The sequence below is a fragment of the Aulonocara sp. 'chitande type north' Nkhata Bay genome, linkage group LG16 (assembly GCF_057382095.1).
Source record: "Aulonocara sp. 'chitande type north' Nkhata Bay isolate Kocher_YH1m ecotype deep benthic linkage group LG16, A_spYH_male_GT1.1, whole genome shotgun sequence".
NCBI lineage: Eukaryota > Metazoa > Chordata > Actinopteri > Cichliformes > Cichlidae > Aulonocara > Aulonocara sp. 'chitande type north' Nkhata Bay.
The window spans coordinates 15,268,055-15,284,288 of NC_141359.1; the positions used below are offsets into that span (position 1 = coordinate 15,268,055).

The 16,234-nt window shown below is 37.6% G+C and overlaps 6 protein-coding genes across 6 annotated transcripts; 2 read left to right on the forward strand and 4 right to left on the reverse strand.

Annotated features, from left to right (window-relative positions):
- Positions 1–480: 480 nt before the first annotated feature.
- LOC147311181 (gamma-crystallin M3-like) lies at positions 481–1,820 on the forward strand. The gene is made up of 3 exons (XM_086265454.1): positions 481–597; positions 704–946; positions 1,387–1,820. Exons 1-3 carry the CDS (start codon positions 586–588, stop codon positions 1,660–1,662), a joined length of 531 nt encoding a protein of 176 aa, XP_086121580.1. The 5' UTR covers positions 481–585; the 3' UTR covers positions 1,663–1,820.
- A 2,354-nt stretch (positions 1,821–4,174) lies between these two features.
- On the forward strand, positions 4,175–5,061 carry LOC147311182 (gamma-crystallin M3-like). The gene is made up of 3 exons (XM_086265861.1): positions 4,175–4,243; positions 4,373–4,612; positions 4,728–5,061. The coding sequence occupies exons 1-3, from the start codon at positions 4,229–4,231 to the stop codon at positions 5,004–5,006; spliced, it is 534 nt and encodes a 177-aa protein (XP_086121987.1). The 5' UTR covers positions 4,175–4,228; the 3' UTR covers positions 5,007–5,061.
- A 2,307-nt stretch (positions 5,062–7,368) lies between these two features.
- LOC147311183 (gamma-crystallin M1) lies at positions 7,369–8,230 on the reverse strand. The gene is made up of 3 exons (XM_086265860.1): positions 8,129–8,230; positions 7,794–8,045; positions 7,369–7,691 (listed from the first exon to the last, which is right to left on the reverse strand). Exons 1-3 carry the CDS (start codon positions 8,228–8,230, stop codon positions 7,416–7,418), a joined length of 630 nt encoding a protein of 209 aa, XP_086121986.1. The 3' UTR covers positions 7,369–7,415.
- Positions 8,231–10,045: 1,815 nt separating this feature from the next.
- Positions 10,046–10,903, reverse strand: LOC147311184 (gamma-crystallin M2). The gene is made up of 3 exons (XM_086266505.1): positions 10,861–10,903; positions 10,484–10,726; positions 10,046–10,382 (listed from the first exon to the last, which is right to left on the reverse strand). The coding sequence occupies exons 1-3, from the start codon at positions 10,867–10,869 to the stop codon at positions 10,110–10,112; spliced, it is 525 nt and encodes a 174-aa protein (XP_086122631.1). The 5' UTR covers positions 10,870–10,903; the 3' UTR covers positions 10,046–10,109.
- Positions 10,904–12,282: 1,379 nt separating this feature from the next.
- Positions 12,283–13,430, reverse strand: LOC147311185 (gamma-crystallin M2-like). Its single transcript, XM_086265497.1, has 3 exons — positions 13,285–13,430; positions 12,942–13,184; positions 12,283–12,623 (listed from the first exon to the last, which is right to left on the reverse strand). Exons 1-3 carry the CDS (start codon positions 13,291–13,293, stop codon positions 12,348–12,350), a joined length of 528 nt encoding a protein of 175 aa, XP_086121623.1. The 5' UTR covers positions 13,294–13,430; the 3' UTR covers positions 12,283–12,347.
- A 447-nt stretch (positions 13,431–13,877) lies between these two features.
- Positions 13,878–15,996, reverse strand: LOC147311186 (gamma-crystallin S-1-like). Its single transcript, XM_086265496.1, has 3 exons — positions 15,874–15,996; positions 15,433–15,675; positions 13,878–14,341 (listed from the first exon to the last, which is right to left on the reverse strand). The coding sequence occupies exons 1-3, from the start codon at positions 15,994–15,996 to the stop codon at positions 14,069–14,071; spliced, it is 639 nt and encodes a 212-aa protein (XP_086121622.1). The 3' UTR covers positions 13,878–14,068.
- Positions 15,997–16,234: the final 238 nt, after the last annotated feature.

Here is a 16,234-nt window from a genome sequence, read left to right on the forward strand (position 1 = left end):
GTTTTTTCCACTTAAACTTTCACTGAAATGTTATATTATAGTATGCCACATAATACCTTCAGATTACGCCTGAAATGAATGTTAAATACAAACCAAAGAAAAGCACCACCTTGTTATAAGTAAGCATGTGTGTATGTGTCTAACATCAACCAATTATTTGCTACAGTATAGATAAAAAAAAAAAAAACATGAACCTTTATAAATTAGCTTAAGCACCATTGCATTACCATTTACATACATTCAGGGTGTAGTATCAGTTTAACAACAGCATTTGTGGTACTAGCACAAATAACTACATTTAAATACGGCTCTACTACTTTTTGAGTATATCACCACAAAATAAAAACACTAAATCATTTTCAAGGTAATCACAAAGAAACTCTTTTGATCTAGAATAATAGAGCCTGTCAGAGGATGCATAACAACCCTTTGCCATCAGCATTCACAGAGGGACTAACATTGGATGCTGCTGACTCATGGTTTCCATACAATGGTGACATCAACTGTCTGGATGTCACGTTAGCTATAAAAAAGGCTTAAATCTGGGATAGGATTGCTATAGCGTCATTCAGTCTATCAGCCACGATGCACGGCAAGGTACGTGTATTAGAGAAAATAGATCAAAATTTTTATCTTTCTGACCTAAAACAAAAGCTATGATTTTAAAATGTTTACTGAATTCTGCCTCGTCTGTTGGATCCAGATCATCTTCTACGAGGACAAGAACTTCCAGGGTCGCTCCTATGAGACCAGCAGCGACTGTGCTGATATGTCCTCTCACCTGAGCAGGTGTCACTCCTGCAGGGTGGAGAGCGGCTGCTTCATGGTCTACGACCGCCCAAACTTCATCGGAAACCAGTATTTCATGAGGAGGGGCGAGTACTCAGACTACCAACGTATGATAGGTTTCAGCGATTGCATCAGATCCTGTCGTATGATCCCCATGGTACAGTACCGAGATTGCTAAACTTTCATATATAAACTAATACGGCCTAATAATAATAATAACATATGTGTCATATGTGATATGGCTTTTGCAAAATGTCCATCAACATAGTTCACAGAATGAATAGTATATCAAAACCTTCGTCTCTTACATACGCTGGTCTGGGTTCCTTAAATTGGTAATAAGGCTTAGCTGGTTTGGGGCCTCTGTCATTAACTCTCTCACACTGTGGGACAGTTCGTCCATTGAAATCAGAATAGCAACTTAAATATTTTCTTGAAGCACTATTTTAAAACTTTTAGGAAATTTTTTTATGTCTCTCTTTTCAATTTCTTTCTTTGAAGCACTTTGTAACTTGGTTTAAAGAATACTTTATAAATAAGGTTTATTGCTAAGATTATTATATAAAATAATTCATCCTTACATTGTAATATTAACAGCACAAAGGGTCCTACAGAGTAAGGATATATGAGAGGGAGAACTTCGGAGGTCAGATGTATGAGCTCATGGACGACTGCGACAACTTCCAAGACCGCTACCGCATGTCCGACTGCCAGTCCTGCAACGTGATGGATGGCCACTGGCTGATGTACGAGCAGCCCCACTACAGAGGCAGGATGATGTACCTGAGGCCCGGAGAGTACAGGAGCTTCAGGGACATGGGATATGACGGAATGAGATTCAGCTCCATCAGACGCATCAATGAATCCTGTTAACAACAAATACATTTTAATCTCGTAAAGAAATAAAAGAATTTTCATGCACCAGATGGCATACACAATTTGTAATAGTGGTAATCAATTAATGTGATTTAACTATCCTTTTACATTGTGTTATGTGATTCCAAAATTGAAATAAACAGTAGAAAATAAGATTTGGTAAAGTCTTGCTCCCCATCATTATTTTCTCCTAGGCATTATTCAAATATACATACATCTTCCAGGTTTTCCAGGCGACCTCGTCTCTTCTGAAGATTATTGTAAATATGGTTGGAGTTATTGATGATTTTTAAAAAGTGATTAAGAATATTTTCAAGTATCTTTGAACATTTTCAGTTAGACTCATATAGTTATTTAATTATGCCTGATTTGTTTTGTAGCATATAATGTAGTGACTGATCAGTTCTTAAAGGCACAGTCCATGAAGCGTTCATTCTACCTTAACATAACGGACTCCATCAACATGTGCTAACACAGATTTGTGGCATGTGAAAAAAATGTCCTTCTCTTTCCTTGTACTGCACTTTTAATATAATGGCAATATTCAAGTCTGTACACATATTCATTTGATAGCATCAGTTGACTCAGAAGTTAGTTATTTGTTTTGACGTGACCATCAAAAAGGAAACTTGGTCTTTGTGACTCCAATTAAAAGCCAAAGGTTGTTGCACGAAAGTATTTTTCACATCAAAAAATGAAAGATGTTTTTCTTGCGACTTGCGACATCAGATTTCTTCCAATAAATATTCACAGTAAGAGCACTGTTTCGGTCATTCTTGTCACTTTCAGAAGAAAATACAATCTAGTTCTGATCCAGTTATATGGCCATGTATCACCATTGGCCTTATAACAAACCTTGTTTTTCACATCATATCCGAGAGCGAACACTTATATCTGACCCATCTGTATCAGACTGCCTGAAAAAGGCAAACAATGCTTGTTGTTGTCTAAAAATTATTATTATAAGTCAGAAATAATCTCATAAGAAAACAGCAGCTGGAAATGTGTTAAACTGTAAAGAAAACTAAAATATGTAGAATTTAAAGCTAGGAAACCTTAAAAGAAGAAAGCAATAGTTACTCTACCTCACCGAGGATCTTACTATCTTACTTTGATTTTTAGAGATTTTGATTTATTGTTTTAATGGCTTAAGTCAAAGAGTATAACTCCAGATCGTAACAACCTACATCTATACCCAGTGTATTGTTTTTATGTGAGAAATTACAGTAATATAGAAAAAGTCTTTTTTTTCTCATACAAACATATGAAGGAAAGTCATGGGAGGACTGCATGGACATCCACTGTTAATTTGTCAATGACAATTTCATTAACAAATAAAACATTTCATCAGCTATAAAACATTAACATTTCCACTTTGAGGTCACCCACTGGTTTTGGAACACATTTTAAGACGTTAGTGCTAATGTTTTGGCCAATGTTTGTTTGTTTGTTTGTTTGCTTGCTTGCTTGCTTGGGGAGCCAAAAGTGACCAGGTTTGGATGACAGAGTGGAATCCTAAGCCAGGTAGAAATGTGGAAAAGCCTGGTTAGCATGCTGTACAAATAATTCAATTTCAGTTCAGTTCAATTTTATTTATATAGCTCCAAGTCACAGCAGCAGTTATCTGCTACTCAGTGCTAACAGCCTAATAAAGCACTATAACTTCCCTCATCAAAATGCCCACATTTAATGGAAGTGAGACCATACTGTACATCACATGAAAACATTTGCCAAGTAATTCCATTAAAAAAGCTCCAGAAGACACCAACAAAACAAATGCAGTTGAGAGGTCCAGTTCAGACAACAGCCATTGTCTACAGCTAATAGTGTCAAGAGACATGTCAATCACACAGCCATGCATATAACTCCAGTATTCAAGTTAATGGGTTAAAAAAGAAGAAATCACCTGCAGTACACTTGTTATGAAAGGGCTTGAATATCATCTACAAATTATGTAAGGATTAGCTTCATGAATAAATCACCATGATATCCATGAAATTCATTGGCAACATCTCATTCATTACATTAAACTAAATGAGGGCCAAAAAATACTTGATGGAGACATATTTAGACTAACATATCAGTAGATTATCTGTCCCTTATAGGTTTTATAGGTTTACTCAGTTTTAATGAATTGATTCAATCCTCTATTGAGTCCAATTAAATTTTAACAGATTTTAAAGATTTGGTTTTTGGCTAATTTTGGCAAAAAGAACAAAAAAACAGAATGTTCTTTCACCTGTGAAACATTAGAGATGAAAACTTTAATGAGGCCTTCAAAGAATGCTATGTTTGTGGAAAACACGCTCTCTCTGTTATTCAGCTGCAAAGACAATACACAGCGGGGCCTCTTCTCACAAATGCAACCCCTGCAAATCACGATCCGTTGAAGGTCCCTTTGAATTGAAACGTACACGGGGGGCCTCTGCTCCATGTTGCTCTGTCAGGAATTTGAACAATGGGGTCATGTATCTTTCGGCGTGAGGTCAGGTATAAAAGCAACTCGTGGGATGTCGTGAAAACTGTGCAGTCCTTCTGAGCCTAAAGAGTCCTAACTGAAACCATGACCATGGGAAAGGTGTGTGCAGCTTTGGCTATTTCATTGTTCGGATTTTTTGCATTTGATTGGATGCTGAACAAATGTGGATGCGATGCAAAAAGTACGATATCAAATAGTCCTTGTTTTTTCTCTTTTTTTCAATTTCAGATCATCTTCTATGAGGACAGGAACTTCCAGGGTCGTTCCTATGAGACCAGCAGCGACTGTGCTGACATGTCCTCCTACCTGAGCAGGTGCCACTCCTGCAGGGTGGAGAGCGGCTGCTTCATGGTCTACGACCGTACCAACTACATGGGAAATCAGTTCTTTGTCAGGAGGGGAGAGTACTCTGACTACCAGCGTATGGGCATGAGTGATTGCATTAGGTCCTGCCGCATGATCCCCATGGTACTGTAAATTGAAAACTCCTTCTAATATTTGACATATGGTGTAAGATGCTGAACCTGGCGAAAGCATATTAACGAGATCTCTTTGATTCATTGTTATTCATTTCAATTTACAGCACAGAGGCCAGTTCAGGATGAGGATCTATGAGAGGGAGAACTTCGGAGGTCAGATGTACGAACTGATGGACGACTGCGAGAACATGATGGATCGCTACCGCATGTCCGACTGCCAGTCGTGCAACGTGATGGATGGCCACTGGCTGATGTACGAGCAGCCCCACTACAGAGGCAGGATGATGTACCTGAGGCCCGGAGAGTACAGGAGCTTCAGGGAGATGGGAATGAGCGGGATGAGGTTCAATAGCATGAGGCGCATCATGGATTCCTGTTATTAGAGCACCAGTGTATAAAAGCATGATTTTAAATAAAAATCTAATAATTCTCTTTTAATTGAATTTGTCACTGAGTGATCGGAAACTTGCACAACAAACCAAAATAAGACACGCAAATATAGGCTACATTTTTGTATAAATTAGCAACAGCTAACTTTTAAGTGCTATGCTGTGTATTCAGTTTAACAGCAAACCTTTAGGGTCACTATGCTGCACACCACCAGATGACAGCATATCACCATTTTTATTGATATCTGTAAATGTAACCACAGTAAATGGTTACATTTAGGCAAATTATAAATACATTAAATACACCGCAATATTAGAAATGCAGAATATGTGAATGCAGTCCTTCTGTTCTGCAACATTTGCCTTTTTATTCATGCAACGACCTGTAAAAAGGCACAACAATTTAAATTACACATAATTTATTAATTGTGCCAATGTAATTTTGAATATGAGGAAATGTATGCATAAAAAGCAGCATACAGAATAAATGGCAACTAATTCTTTAATATTTTTCAATAGCATATGCTGTTTCCCTTCTAGTTAGAATAATTACAATTTAATTAAATTAAAGCTGGCAGGTTATAACACATAGTCACATATATAGGACATGCTATTCATAAAATGCATTTACGGGTTCAGCAGAGTTGAGTATATGAGTTTTTAATATGTCATCGTGATGTGCAGTATATCATCAAAAGGTTGTGTGTAGTTGTGCAACGTGTGACCTTCAGGCAGCTTCATGGAAATGCACTGTATGGGCTCAGGAACTCTTCCAGAAATCATTGTCTCTGAGCACAGTTTGCTGTGCCATCCGCAAATATAGGTTAATGAAACATATCATCAGGAAAAACACTGAAAGCTGATTAAAATGGACTGAAGCAAATTGAAAATTTCCTCTGTTAGAGGTCAGATAAATCAAAATTTGAAATTATTTTTGCATTACAAAAAGATCTTCGTTTGATGTTACTGTCATGTTCCCTTTGTCCTCTCCAGTTGGCTCACTACTTTCTATCTATCTCTCTCTTATAAGCACTCTACCTCTCCTCTGTCTATGTGTGTGTGTGTGTGCGTCTGTGTGTGTGTGTGTGTGTGTGTCTCACTCAGTCTCACAGTTGCTCCTGATGTCGTTGTTGTGACAACTTTTTAAGGCAGTGGTGGCTGACCTTCAGTCCTCGCTGGTTTGTTTTACAGCTTCTGTACATGTTCCTACTTTCCTCCAAGGAAGAATCTCACTCATTGTTTCCCTGTGAACTTGTGATCCTCCCAGAGAAACCTGTGTTGGTGATCTGTAGAGAGAATCTGTGGGAAAGTGTGGCTCTGTGGAAAACCTTGCCTGAGGGGACTGGGACCATCGCTACTGTTGATCTTCTGTGTTACGCATTATTCACTGTAAATAAATGCACTGAACTTGATATTGAGTCCTGTGTTTGAGTCGACCTAGATCTGTGATATTCCTTGTTTGTTTGTTTGTTTGTTTTCATTTTACCAAATTAAACAATTAAAGAAAAGCTATTGAATTTACTTTTTTATTAGATCATTTTTATTTTTTTATTTTAATAAAATAAAACGTAAATATTAATATAGTTTATTTTGCTAAATTAGGCTAATTAGGCAAATAATTATTTTGGTGTTTTTCAATAGGAAAAAAACGGGGGAAAAAATCGAAAATCGAAAAAAATTTGTTTATTCTCAATAGACCTCTATATATTTCTATCTATATATTTCTTCTCCTCCTCCTCCTTTGTGTGTGTGTGTTCAATGAAAAATGGGTAAATTAGGTGTATTTTTCTTTGGTGCTACAAACAAGAGTGTAGATATTTTGATTAGTTGTTTAGTTGTTCAGTTTTTAATTAAATATAATATTTATAATCCAAAAAAGTACATTTTTGGAAAAATATTGACAATGCATGATGAAGTGAAATATTAAGTCACGTTCTGGGCTAATACATCAGTTTTAACAACATTACTGTATCTGAGCTTCGTAGGTCAGTTATTGCAGATTTGAATGCTTATGCTGTTGTTGTATTTACAGTCTTATTTGTCCTAGTTGTTATAGTCTTTAGTTCCAGAATAAAAGTTCGTATGCTAACTGAGGATGGCTAAACGCAAAAGCCTAGGGTTGTTCTATAGACTTAGCCTCATCATTTACTGAATGGAAGCTGTCTTGACTTTGCTATGAAACTGCTGATCGTTCTTATTATTTTTTAAGTTGAACCTGATAATTATGTATATATTTAGTTATTGAGTAACACGGAATTTGGGGTATAGTTAGGGAATGCTTTCTTGCAGTTAGGTACATAGATGTAGCTACATAAAAAATGTAGCAAGATAAAGAAAGTGCATGTGACAAATGTGGTTATGAAGTACACATTGCTTTTATTTACTGAAGTCAAATACAGAAGTCTAGCACATATCAGTGATACGCCTCATGCTCATGAACCTCATCCCGCTCATGCCCATGTCCCTGAAGCTCCTGTACTCTCCGGGCCTCATGTACATCATCCTGCCTCTGTAGTGGGCTTGCTCGTACATCAGCCAGTGGCCATCCATCACGTTGCAGGACATGCAGTCGGACATGCGGTAGCGGTCCATGATGCTGTCGCAGTCGTCCATCAGCTCGTACATCTGACCACCGAAGTTCTCCCTCTCATAGATCCTCATCCTGAACTGGCCTCTGTGCTGTAATTAAATGTAGAGAAAATGTAAGTATGATTACTAAGGCGCATTTTAAAAGTTAATAATGAATCAAAATTATAGTAGCAAAAGTGAAGCACGTCTTACAAAGGGGATCATTCTGCAGGATCTGATGGAATCAAACATCATTCCCATGCTCATCATGCGCTGCATGTCATGGTACTCGCCCCTCCTAAGGAAGAACTGCATGCCCATGTAGTTGGGACGCTCATAGACCATGAAGCAGCCGCTCTCCACCCTGCAGGACTGGCACCTGCTCAGGTAGGAGGACATGTCAGAGCAGTCGCTCGTGCACTCATAGGAGCGACCCTGGAAGTTCCTGTCCTCGTAGAAGACGATCTGAAAAAACAAAATGATAAATCAGTAAATCGATTAAAGAAGATTATTTTTGCTTCCTTTTACAGTAAAAATCATCCCATTACCTTGCCCATGATGGTGGTTAAGGTTGTTCCCAGTGGATGGTTCAACTTGCTCTGCCAACTCCATGATTCCAGGGCCTTTTTATACAAAATCCCAGGGGCCATGATGTGTTGTTATTCAAATGTGCAAAGCTGATGAATTAGCAGTATTACTTTTGCTGAACGGGGCCTATAAATGACTAACAATGGTTCTCCATCCATACATTTCTGGCAGCAGTCATCCGTATTGTCTATTATAAGCATATGCTTTGTGTGTGTTCCATTTTGAGTCAGAAGGCTCTTCACATACAGTTAGTAATCAGGGATGGAAAGAACATGACATCAAGCTACATCTGTGGTAAACTTCTGACAAACTGTGGAAAGATTCCGTTAATACAAAGAAATAAATATACTAACTGCCGGCTTTCAGGACTCTCGATAATAAGAAATATGTTCCGTAACTTAAAAGACTGAGCTTCATTTAAAGGACAATCTGCATGTTTTATTAAGTTCTTACGGATGTTATTATACTATAAGATTAAAGTGGGATAAATAATCATGAGATGAAAGGCCATACACAAGCTACAGTAAGATACACAGACACAGCTATCAACATTCTAATCTCATAAAATATAGTAACTAATTATTCAGTATTCTTACTTTTGATGAGTTACTAAAAAAGTTTAAAAAGTAGGTTAGCAGTAGATGGATTTATGCAATATTAAAAGTTCAGACAGTTTATGTACATATACCTATGGAGAATACTTTAATTTGCATTCACACAGCTTAATTCTAAAGAAATTAAAATTAAAAATGTGTCACTCCTCTAATTCCATCATGCAACATCTGGTTGTTCCTTTTTTGCAATACTTTAACAGCAGCTGGCTGGAGAAAAAGCATTAGCAATATGGTGATATTGCACCAATTCATTTCAGTTGCATTAATTTACTTTTTCATTTGCAGGCATTTGTTTAAACGTTTTTGCAAATTTGGATCAGAAACACTCATTTCTATCACTGATCTGCCTCTTCTTCTTGCACTGTAACTAAAATTATATAAAGACACTCAGTTCCCTTATTTTGAAAAGTTGAGTTTATTAGGAAGTCCTGAAAAAAGACTCTGTTGTTATGATTGGGTTCTAGGCTATATAATAACTATACAGTTGTTCAAGTGAGACGTATATATTAGACGGTTCTTCCAAATTCAATTCAACTAGTTTGTCGTAAGTAGAAATACTGATGAGCCATCGTGAACATCGTGAGCTGGGATTTTGAAGAAGGATTGCTCCATGTGGTCTACAACTTTGATAAGAAAAATCTAAAAGAAAATCACATCTGGAAACATATATCTCCTGACTGACATTAGGGCTTTGTTTAACTTTGACCTAAAGAGTGGAATTTGGGCGATTTCAAAAGAAATTACAATATTAAGTTAATAATATTAATATAAAAATTCAAACATAAGAAAAGAAGTTATTTTATTAAGTTTATAAATACTTATGATTACCAACATAATAAGGGATTCAGCAATGTCGATAAGAAATAATGGTACAAATACCTAGTATTAGTATGTAGAATATGACAGATAGTCATGAAATTAATGTATCATTGTGTTATACACAGATTCTTTCTTTTATTCCAGAAAGTACAACAAGTGAGTCCAAACAATAATGCTGTAGATGATTTTGTTGTTGCCTACTTGATGTATAGTTTATTTGTTTAAGATCAGCTGGACTGGCCAGGGTGTTTTTTTTAATTACATCTAATTTAATAAACAAAAGTAGGTATTGTTCTTCACAGTACCTACAGAGTAAGTACAGGATCTGCAGACCAAACAGTCAACATGTTACCAGTCTTTTGATGGGTCCCGTTATGTACCCGCAACAAAGCAATCACAGTTTCAAAGCTGAACAACTCAATCAAAACAAATTCACAAGACGAGTTAAAAATTCAACATCTTTAATAAACAAAGTGCTTTATATTTACAGCAAGGTTTCAGTTGATGGCTAAAATTCGGTGACTCTCCTGAAGGAGCCGACAATGGCGCAGGTGGCGCACCAATCGCGGTACCTCCTGTACTCCCCGGGTCTTAGGAAGTACTGTCTGCCTCGGTAGTTGGGGTACTCGTAGAAGATCCAGTAGCCATTCATAACATTACTGGAGTAGACATGGCGGTGATGGAAACGGTCAGACACACAGGGACAGTCATCCATGAACTCCATCATGTGACCACTGAAGTCAGGCTTCTCATAGATACGCAATCTGTAGGAACCTCGATACTGTGGGGCCAGAAGAGAATCAGCAACATGTTCAAACCTTTGCCATATTTCAGTGAAACCATTATGTCTAGGTGTATTTTTCAGCGTTATGTCTGTCTTACCACTGGAATCATCCTACAGGAGCGGATACAGCTGCTGAAGCCCATCCACCTCTGGTAGTCAGGATACTCTCCCCTCCTCATGAAATACTGGTGGCCCATGAAGTTAGGGCGCTCATAGATCATAAAGCAGCCACTCTCTACCCTGATGGAGTTGCAGCGGCTGAAGTACAAGTGAAGGTCTGTGCAGTCATTACTGCACTCATAGGAGCGACCCTGGAAGTTCTTGTCCTCGTAAAAGATAATCTAATGAAAAATAAAAGAGTCGTAGCTTCAACTGCTCAGTTAAGACTTTCCAGCAAAAAAAAAAAGTGTAAAAGACCACCAACAAATTTAACTAACATTCAATGTGAGCAGAGAGAGACAAAACCAGTACTTACCTTGCCCATGGTCTCCGTTGGAGAGATTCCCCATGTTTTCAGGGCTTTTTATACTACCTTGCGACAAACAAATGCATTGTTATTCAAATTATCTCATAGTTATAATTGAAGGCTACTAGCACATGTTTACCTTTTTGTTAGAGCCCAACATTGGGTGAGAAATATGGATCTGTATTTGAAAAAAAGGATAAATTAACTGGTTTGGTTTTGACATGCATGGACAAAGGAAAAGACTAGTATGGTATCCACACATCCAGTGGACAATAGCTGCAGAACAATATGGAACAGGGCTTTGGCATTAAATATGTTGTGTAACAGAGCAGGAAGCCATTTACTCTCCCTCTACCTGAGCAACCCTACCATATGCAAATAAACAAGCGTGTGTATACTGTGCTGCCAGTCTTCATGTGACATAGAAGATAACAGAAGTTTTGTATATACTTTTACAGTTTACTGTATGTTAAGCAATGTAAAATTCACTATTTTTAAATGATTTAGGACTTTCACGATTACTTACTCACAGTAATTTGACTTTCTGAAGACTCCCCCTACAGGAGAAATGGACCTGGACACATAACTCCTATTATTTTTATTTCTTGGTATTACCACCAGCCACTAGTCAAATATAATTAATTACTTATAACATTTTGTTATGCTGAAAACTGTGCAATAGTAAATTTCACCTTGATTTGAGCCTTTTTTTCCTCTCCCTCTCTCTTCAAATGTAAGACTTATGTGAAAATGTTACGGTTTCTGTATTTAATATCACTTAGCAGTGTAGTTTATCAATCACTAAAAAAGTTAAAGTTTATATTATACTTATTTTCCAGATAAATTTTGTTTAACTTTTACGTTTTTTGTTGTTTGTTTAAAATCTTTAAGACAATCTTTAGCATAATGAATGTTTTTGGTCCTTGTGAGCTGTTTCAAAGCAACTGTCAATCATAACAGTGTAATGTGTCTGACATTATATTTAAACTGTTTAAAAAACATGTGCTTATGTTACCATCTTTGCCAGATCAATCTCATTCTTACATTGTTTATTCCATATTTTGTCATTTGTTGTCAGAGGTGTCCAGGATCAGTTTCCTCTCCTACACCGTGCAGCGTAGTGTTTAACACTAATCGTATGGATAAATTCTCCCACCGCAGACCAGCTAATCCTATCGAGCCAACCAACTGGGAGAGGTATTGTTTGCCATGGTATGCCTAAGCATAGAGGAGATTAAACTATAGTGCCCAGTTACCCAGAAGCTGGTAGATAAATTGTTTCACCACTGGCCCCAAAGAGTACTTATTTTCCATTCTGTAACATTTGATTGCAAGAAAAAACTCATCTGCCATCTTAAGGGTCCTTTGCAAAATATTAATGAAGTTTTGTAGTGATACATGGAAATAAAAGATGCTTGTTTTATTAAGCAGTTAAAGTTTATTGGGAATACAGACAATTCAAGTCACTGAAAGATGCATTTAAATGAAGCTTGACTTCAGTTGAAGTCAGTGATTCTTCTGATGGAGCCGATCCTTGGGCTGATGCCTCCCCAGTCACTGTACCTCCGATACTCTCCAGGCCTCAGGTAGTACACTCTGCCCTTGTAGTTAGGTTGGTCGTACAGTAGCCAGTGGCCGTCCATCACATTGCAGGAGTTGAAATCAGACATGCTGAGTTGGTCTTGGACATTTGGACAGTCATCGACCAGCTCATGCATCTGCCCGGTCATGTCAGCACGCTCGTAAAGCCTCATCCTGTAGGAACCCTGGTGCTAGCAAAGAAATTAAAAAAAAACTCTTATAATCTCCCCAATCAGGCCCTTCTTTACATGCATTTAATTACTTAAAACATTTTTGAAAAGCAAGAGTTGACCGGGTAACCTATAAGGATTTAAAAACTAGTCCCTTAATATAATATTTTTGTCTATTAACATCTTGCAAAAGAGCTTTCAGTAAACTCTATGGTGCTAAAATTAATTTATAGTTTCTGAATATCTGCCCATTTAGCAGTAACCCAATATGGGTTTCTGGTAACCTGATGGATATTATGGGGTTATAACAGAGTCTTAAAGCAAGTCATTATGACCTACCTGTGGGATCATACGGCAAGATCTGACACAGTCATTAATGCCAATCATACGCTGGTTATCAGAGTACTCTCCTCTCCTCAGATAGTACTGATTGCCCATGTAGTTGGGCCTCTCATACACCATGAAGCAGCCACTCTCCACCCTGATGGAGTTGCATCTGTTGAAGTAGGTGTGAAGATCGGCACAGTCGCTGCTGCACTCATGAGAGCGCCCTTGGAAGTTTCTGTCTTCGTAAAAAATGATCTGCAAAAGCAACAGGCACACACGGACACTTTTTTACAGAGTGCTGTTAGAAGCCACAAAAACAGGAGTTTTGTAAAACCACAACATTTAGTTTCTTTACCTTTCCCATGGTTGTGTTGGCATCAGACTCTATTACCAGTGCTGTCCCTGAGCCAAGCTACTGTGCTTTATAAAAAAGAAAGAAAGAAAGGACTGCTGTGTGATTGCACAGCATAAAGTATTGTCATTTAAATATATCCCCACAGTGATGATGGATCACAAGTGGGGGTGGGCAGATAGGAAAATCTGTTTATGTATAGATGACTCTTGGTGTGTGTCGTTATTGTTCTTTCCTCCATGTTCATCACAATTTCTTCCCGAAAATGCTGTTGTACAATAGGATGATAGTCACATAGTCCTGCACAACATCAGCAGAATAATACTGATATTTAATAGAGCCAGCACATAATTTGCACAAGCTGCCAGCTGTTTGCTTGTTGGGGTTTTTTTTTTATGTGAGTCAACATTTCTAAAGTATCAAACATGTTGGCTATGACTTCATATGAAGGACTTACAAAAATGTCTTACTCAGATCAGGTTACCACCATGGACTAATCTGTTTGTTTGAAACGTTACAGTACTAACAAATCATGCTTTGATAAATGAGGTCCTCCTCACAACTGAATGGACTATGACGACTCCATTTTGCAATTGCTTTATTACAATGGTGAGTCCAATGGTGAGCCCAAGCTTTACATAAGGGAATGTTCTGATGCAGGACAGTAGTATTTTGATTAAGTGACAAAAACTGTTTTCTGTTTCTTTCTTTAGTGTTGCAAGCATAATTATCTGAGTATGAAGGCTCTCTAAAATGTTCATGTAGCTCTGGCAACTACCAAAAGTGGTCAATAGTCCATGATGCGTTTGATGGATCCGACTCTGGCACTCCTGCCACCCCACTCACTGAACCTCTTATACTCTCCAGGCCTTATCAGGTACATCTTGCCCCGGTAGTTTGGGTGCTCGTAGAAGAGCCAGTTGCCATTTTTCACGTTGCAGGAGAAGATGTCATTAACGTGGAAGCGATCCATGACACTGGGACAGTCATCCACAAGGTCCATCACCTGACCCCCAAACTCGATCCGCTCATACAGGCGCATGTTGAACATCCCAGGGTCCTAGTTTTGAATCAAAGATGGTCATCATTTACTCAGCTGCACCTTCAGGAACTACCTCTACAAAAAAAAAGTTGTTATATTTGTAATGACTCTCGAATGTAATTATGGAATCTTCTATTTTGCTACAAGGAAATAATACTGAATGAGTTTGGGAAACTGATTTTTTGAACGACAATGAAATAATATGTTTTTAGCTTGCTAGCTAACCTAGCTAAACATGCTAATGTACCTACTTTGGTCAAAATGAAAGACACAGTTCCACTTCCTCAGATTGCACAAAAAGTGAAGGCAAAAAATACTTAAAGTGGACTTTAAAACATGTGTTAATGGCTCATTTACAACTAGAGTCTGCAAAACCTGTGAGTGGAAATCCAGTACCTGGGCCAGCCCATCTTCAAGACTCTAAAAACTGTGGTACAGATTGACTGGATGGATATTTTCATTATAAAGTGTTTTGATAGGCATTAGATTTGTGTCAGCATTTATTCACCTTTATAGAGCAGATTAATTCTGTAGTTATTTAAATAAAGTTATAATTAGCAAAACGTCATGTATTCATATCTGATTTGACCATTTTCATGGTAAAAGTTACCCTCTTTTTACATTTTCTTCAAAGAAAATCCAAAGTAAAATTAAATTCAAATACTGATTTAGCCTTTCTTTAAGGTGAAAGAACAGTGAAATCATGCTAACATTTAAAATATATTACACCAAAGGCAAAATTAGTCCTACAACAGTTGTTTTTGGAAGATCAATAGCAACAATTAAGATGCACCCTCTTGTATAAAGATCCATTTGATTTATATAACAGCTTGGAATAAGTAAATTAGACATAATATGCTATTACTTAGAAAATATTAAAAACAGAACGGCAGCTAAGATTATAAATGAGTCTATAATGGAGACTGTTTTTAAACCTGTAGGTTAAAAAGTGTTTGCAAAATCTTGAAATACATTTTAAAAACAAAGGTTTAAAAATTGTTTCAATAAAAGTTAGGTCTGGTTAGTTTACATTCTCACAATCTATCAAGAGGCAGTGTGAACTCTAGCGAATGTATAAGGCTGGGTTTGGCCAACTAACAGTAGCTCACCGTAGGGATGTGACGACAGGAGCTGACAGACTCGTTGACACCCATCCAGTGATGGAAGTCCGGATACTCTCCTCTCTTCAGGTAGTACTGGTTACCAGAGTAATTGGGTTTTTCATAGATCATGAAGCAACCACTCTCCACCTTGATTGAGTTGCAGCGGCTGAGTCGGCTTAACAAGTCCTCACAGTCATTACAGCACTCAAAATGGTGCCCAGAGAAGTTGTTGTCCTCATAGAAGATAATCTAAACATACAAATCATATATTTTTCAGTGTTTGCACTGCAAATATGTTCATTGGAAACAAATATTATCATATTTGCTTGAGTATTACAAGCATTTTCATGGTTTTAATGGACATCTCGGTACAAGTTGTGAACACTCAGGAAGCCTATTAGCATTTCGTACCCCACCTGCTTGTTTGCCCAAAACTGTCATTTTTACCTTCCCCATGTTGGCTGCTTCTCCTGCCCTGTGCCTAGTCTCTGTATGATCCATCCAGCTCTTTGAAGACTCAAACCTGTTACATATATAGTGAATGTGAAATGCAGACTCTGCACGTGTCATTCATATTGTAATGCCAGGAATCTTTGGCATTTGTGCCGTTGTGTTATCCTGAAGAGATGTTTGGGGATTATGTATGTACAGGTGAGCGCTGACTGGTCCAATGTCAACTCTGAATGGGTGCTGTTTGTTGTTGCACTGCTAAAATTTACCTCAGACTGAGGGTTTATGCTCCACCCACATTCACCAAGATATCTTCTAAATGTTTACATTCATAAAAACCTCCAGTTTTTTGTTTGGA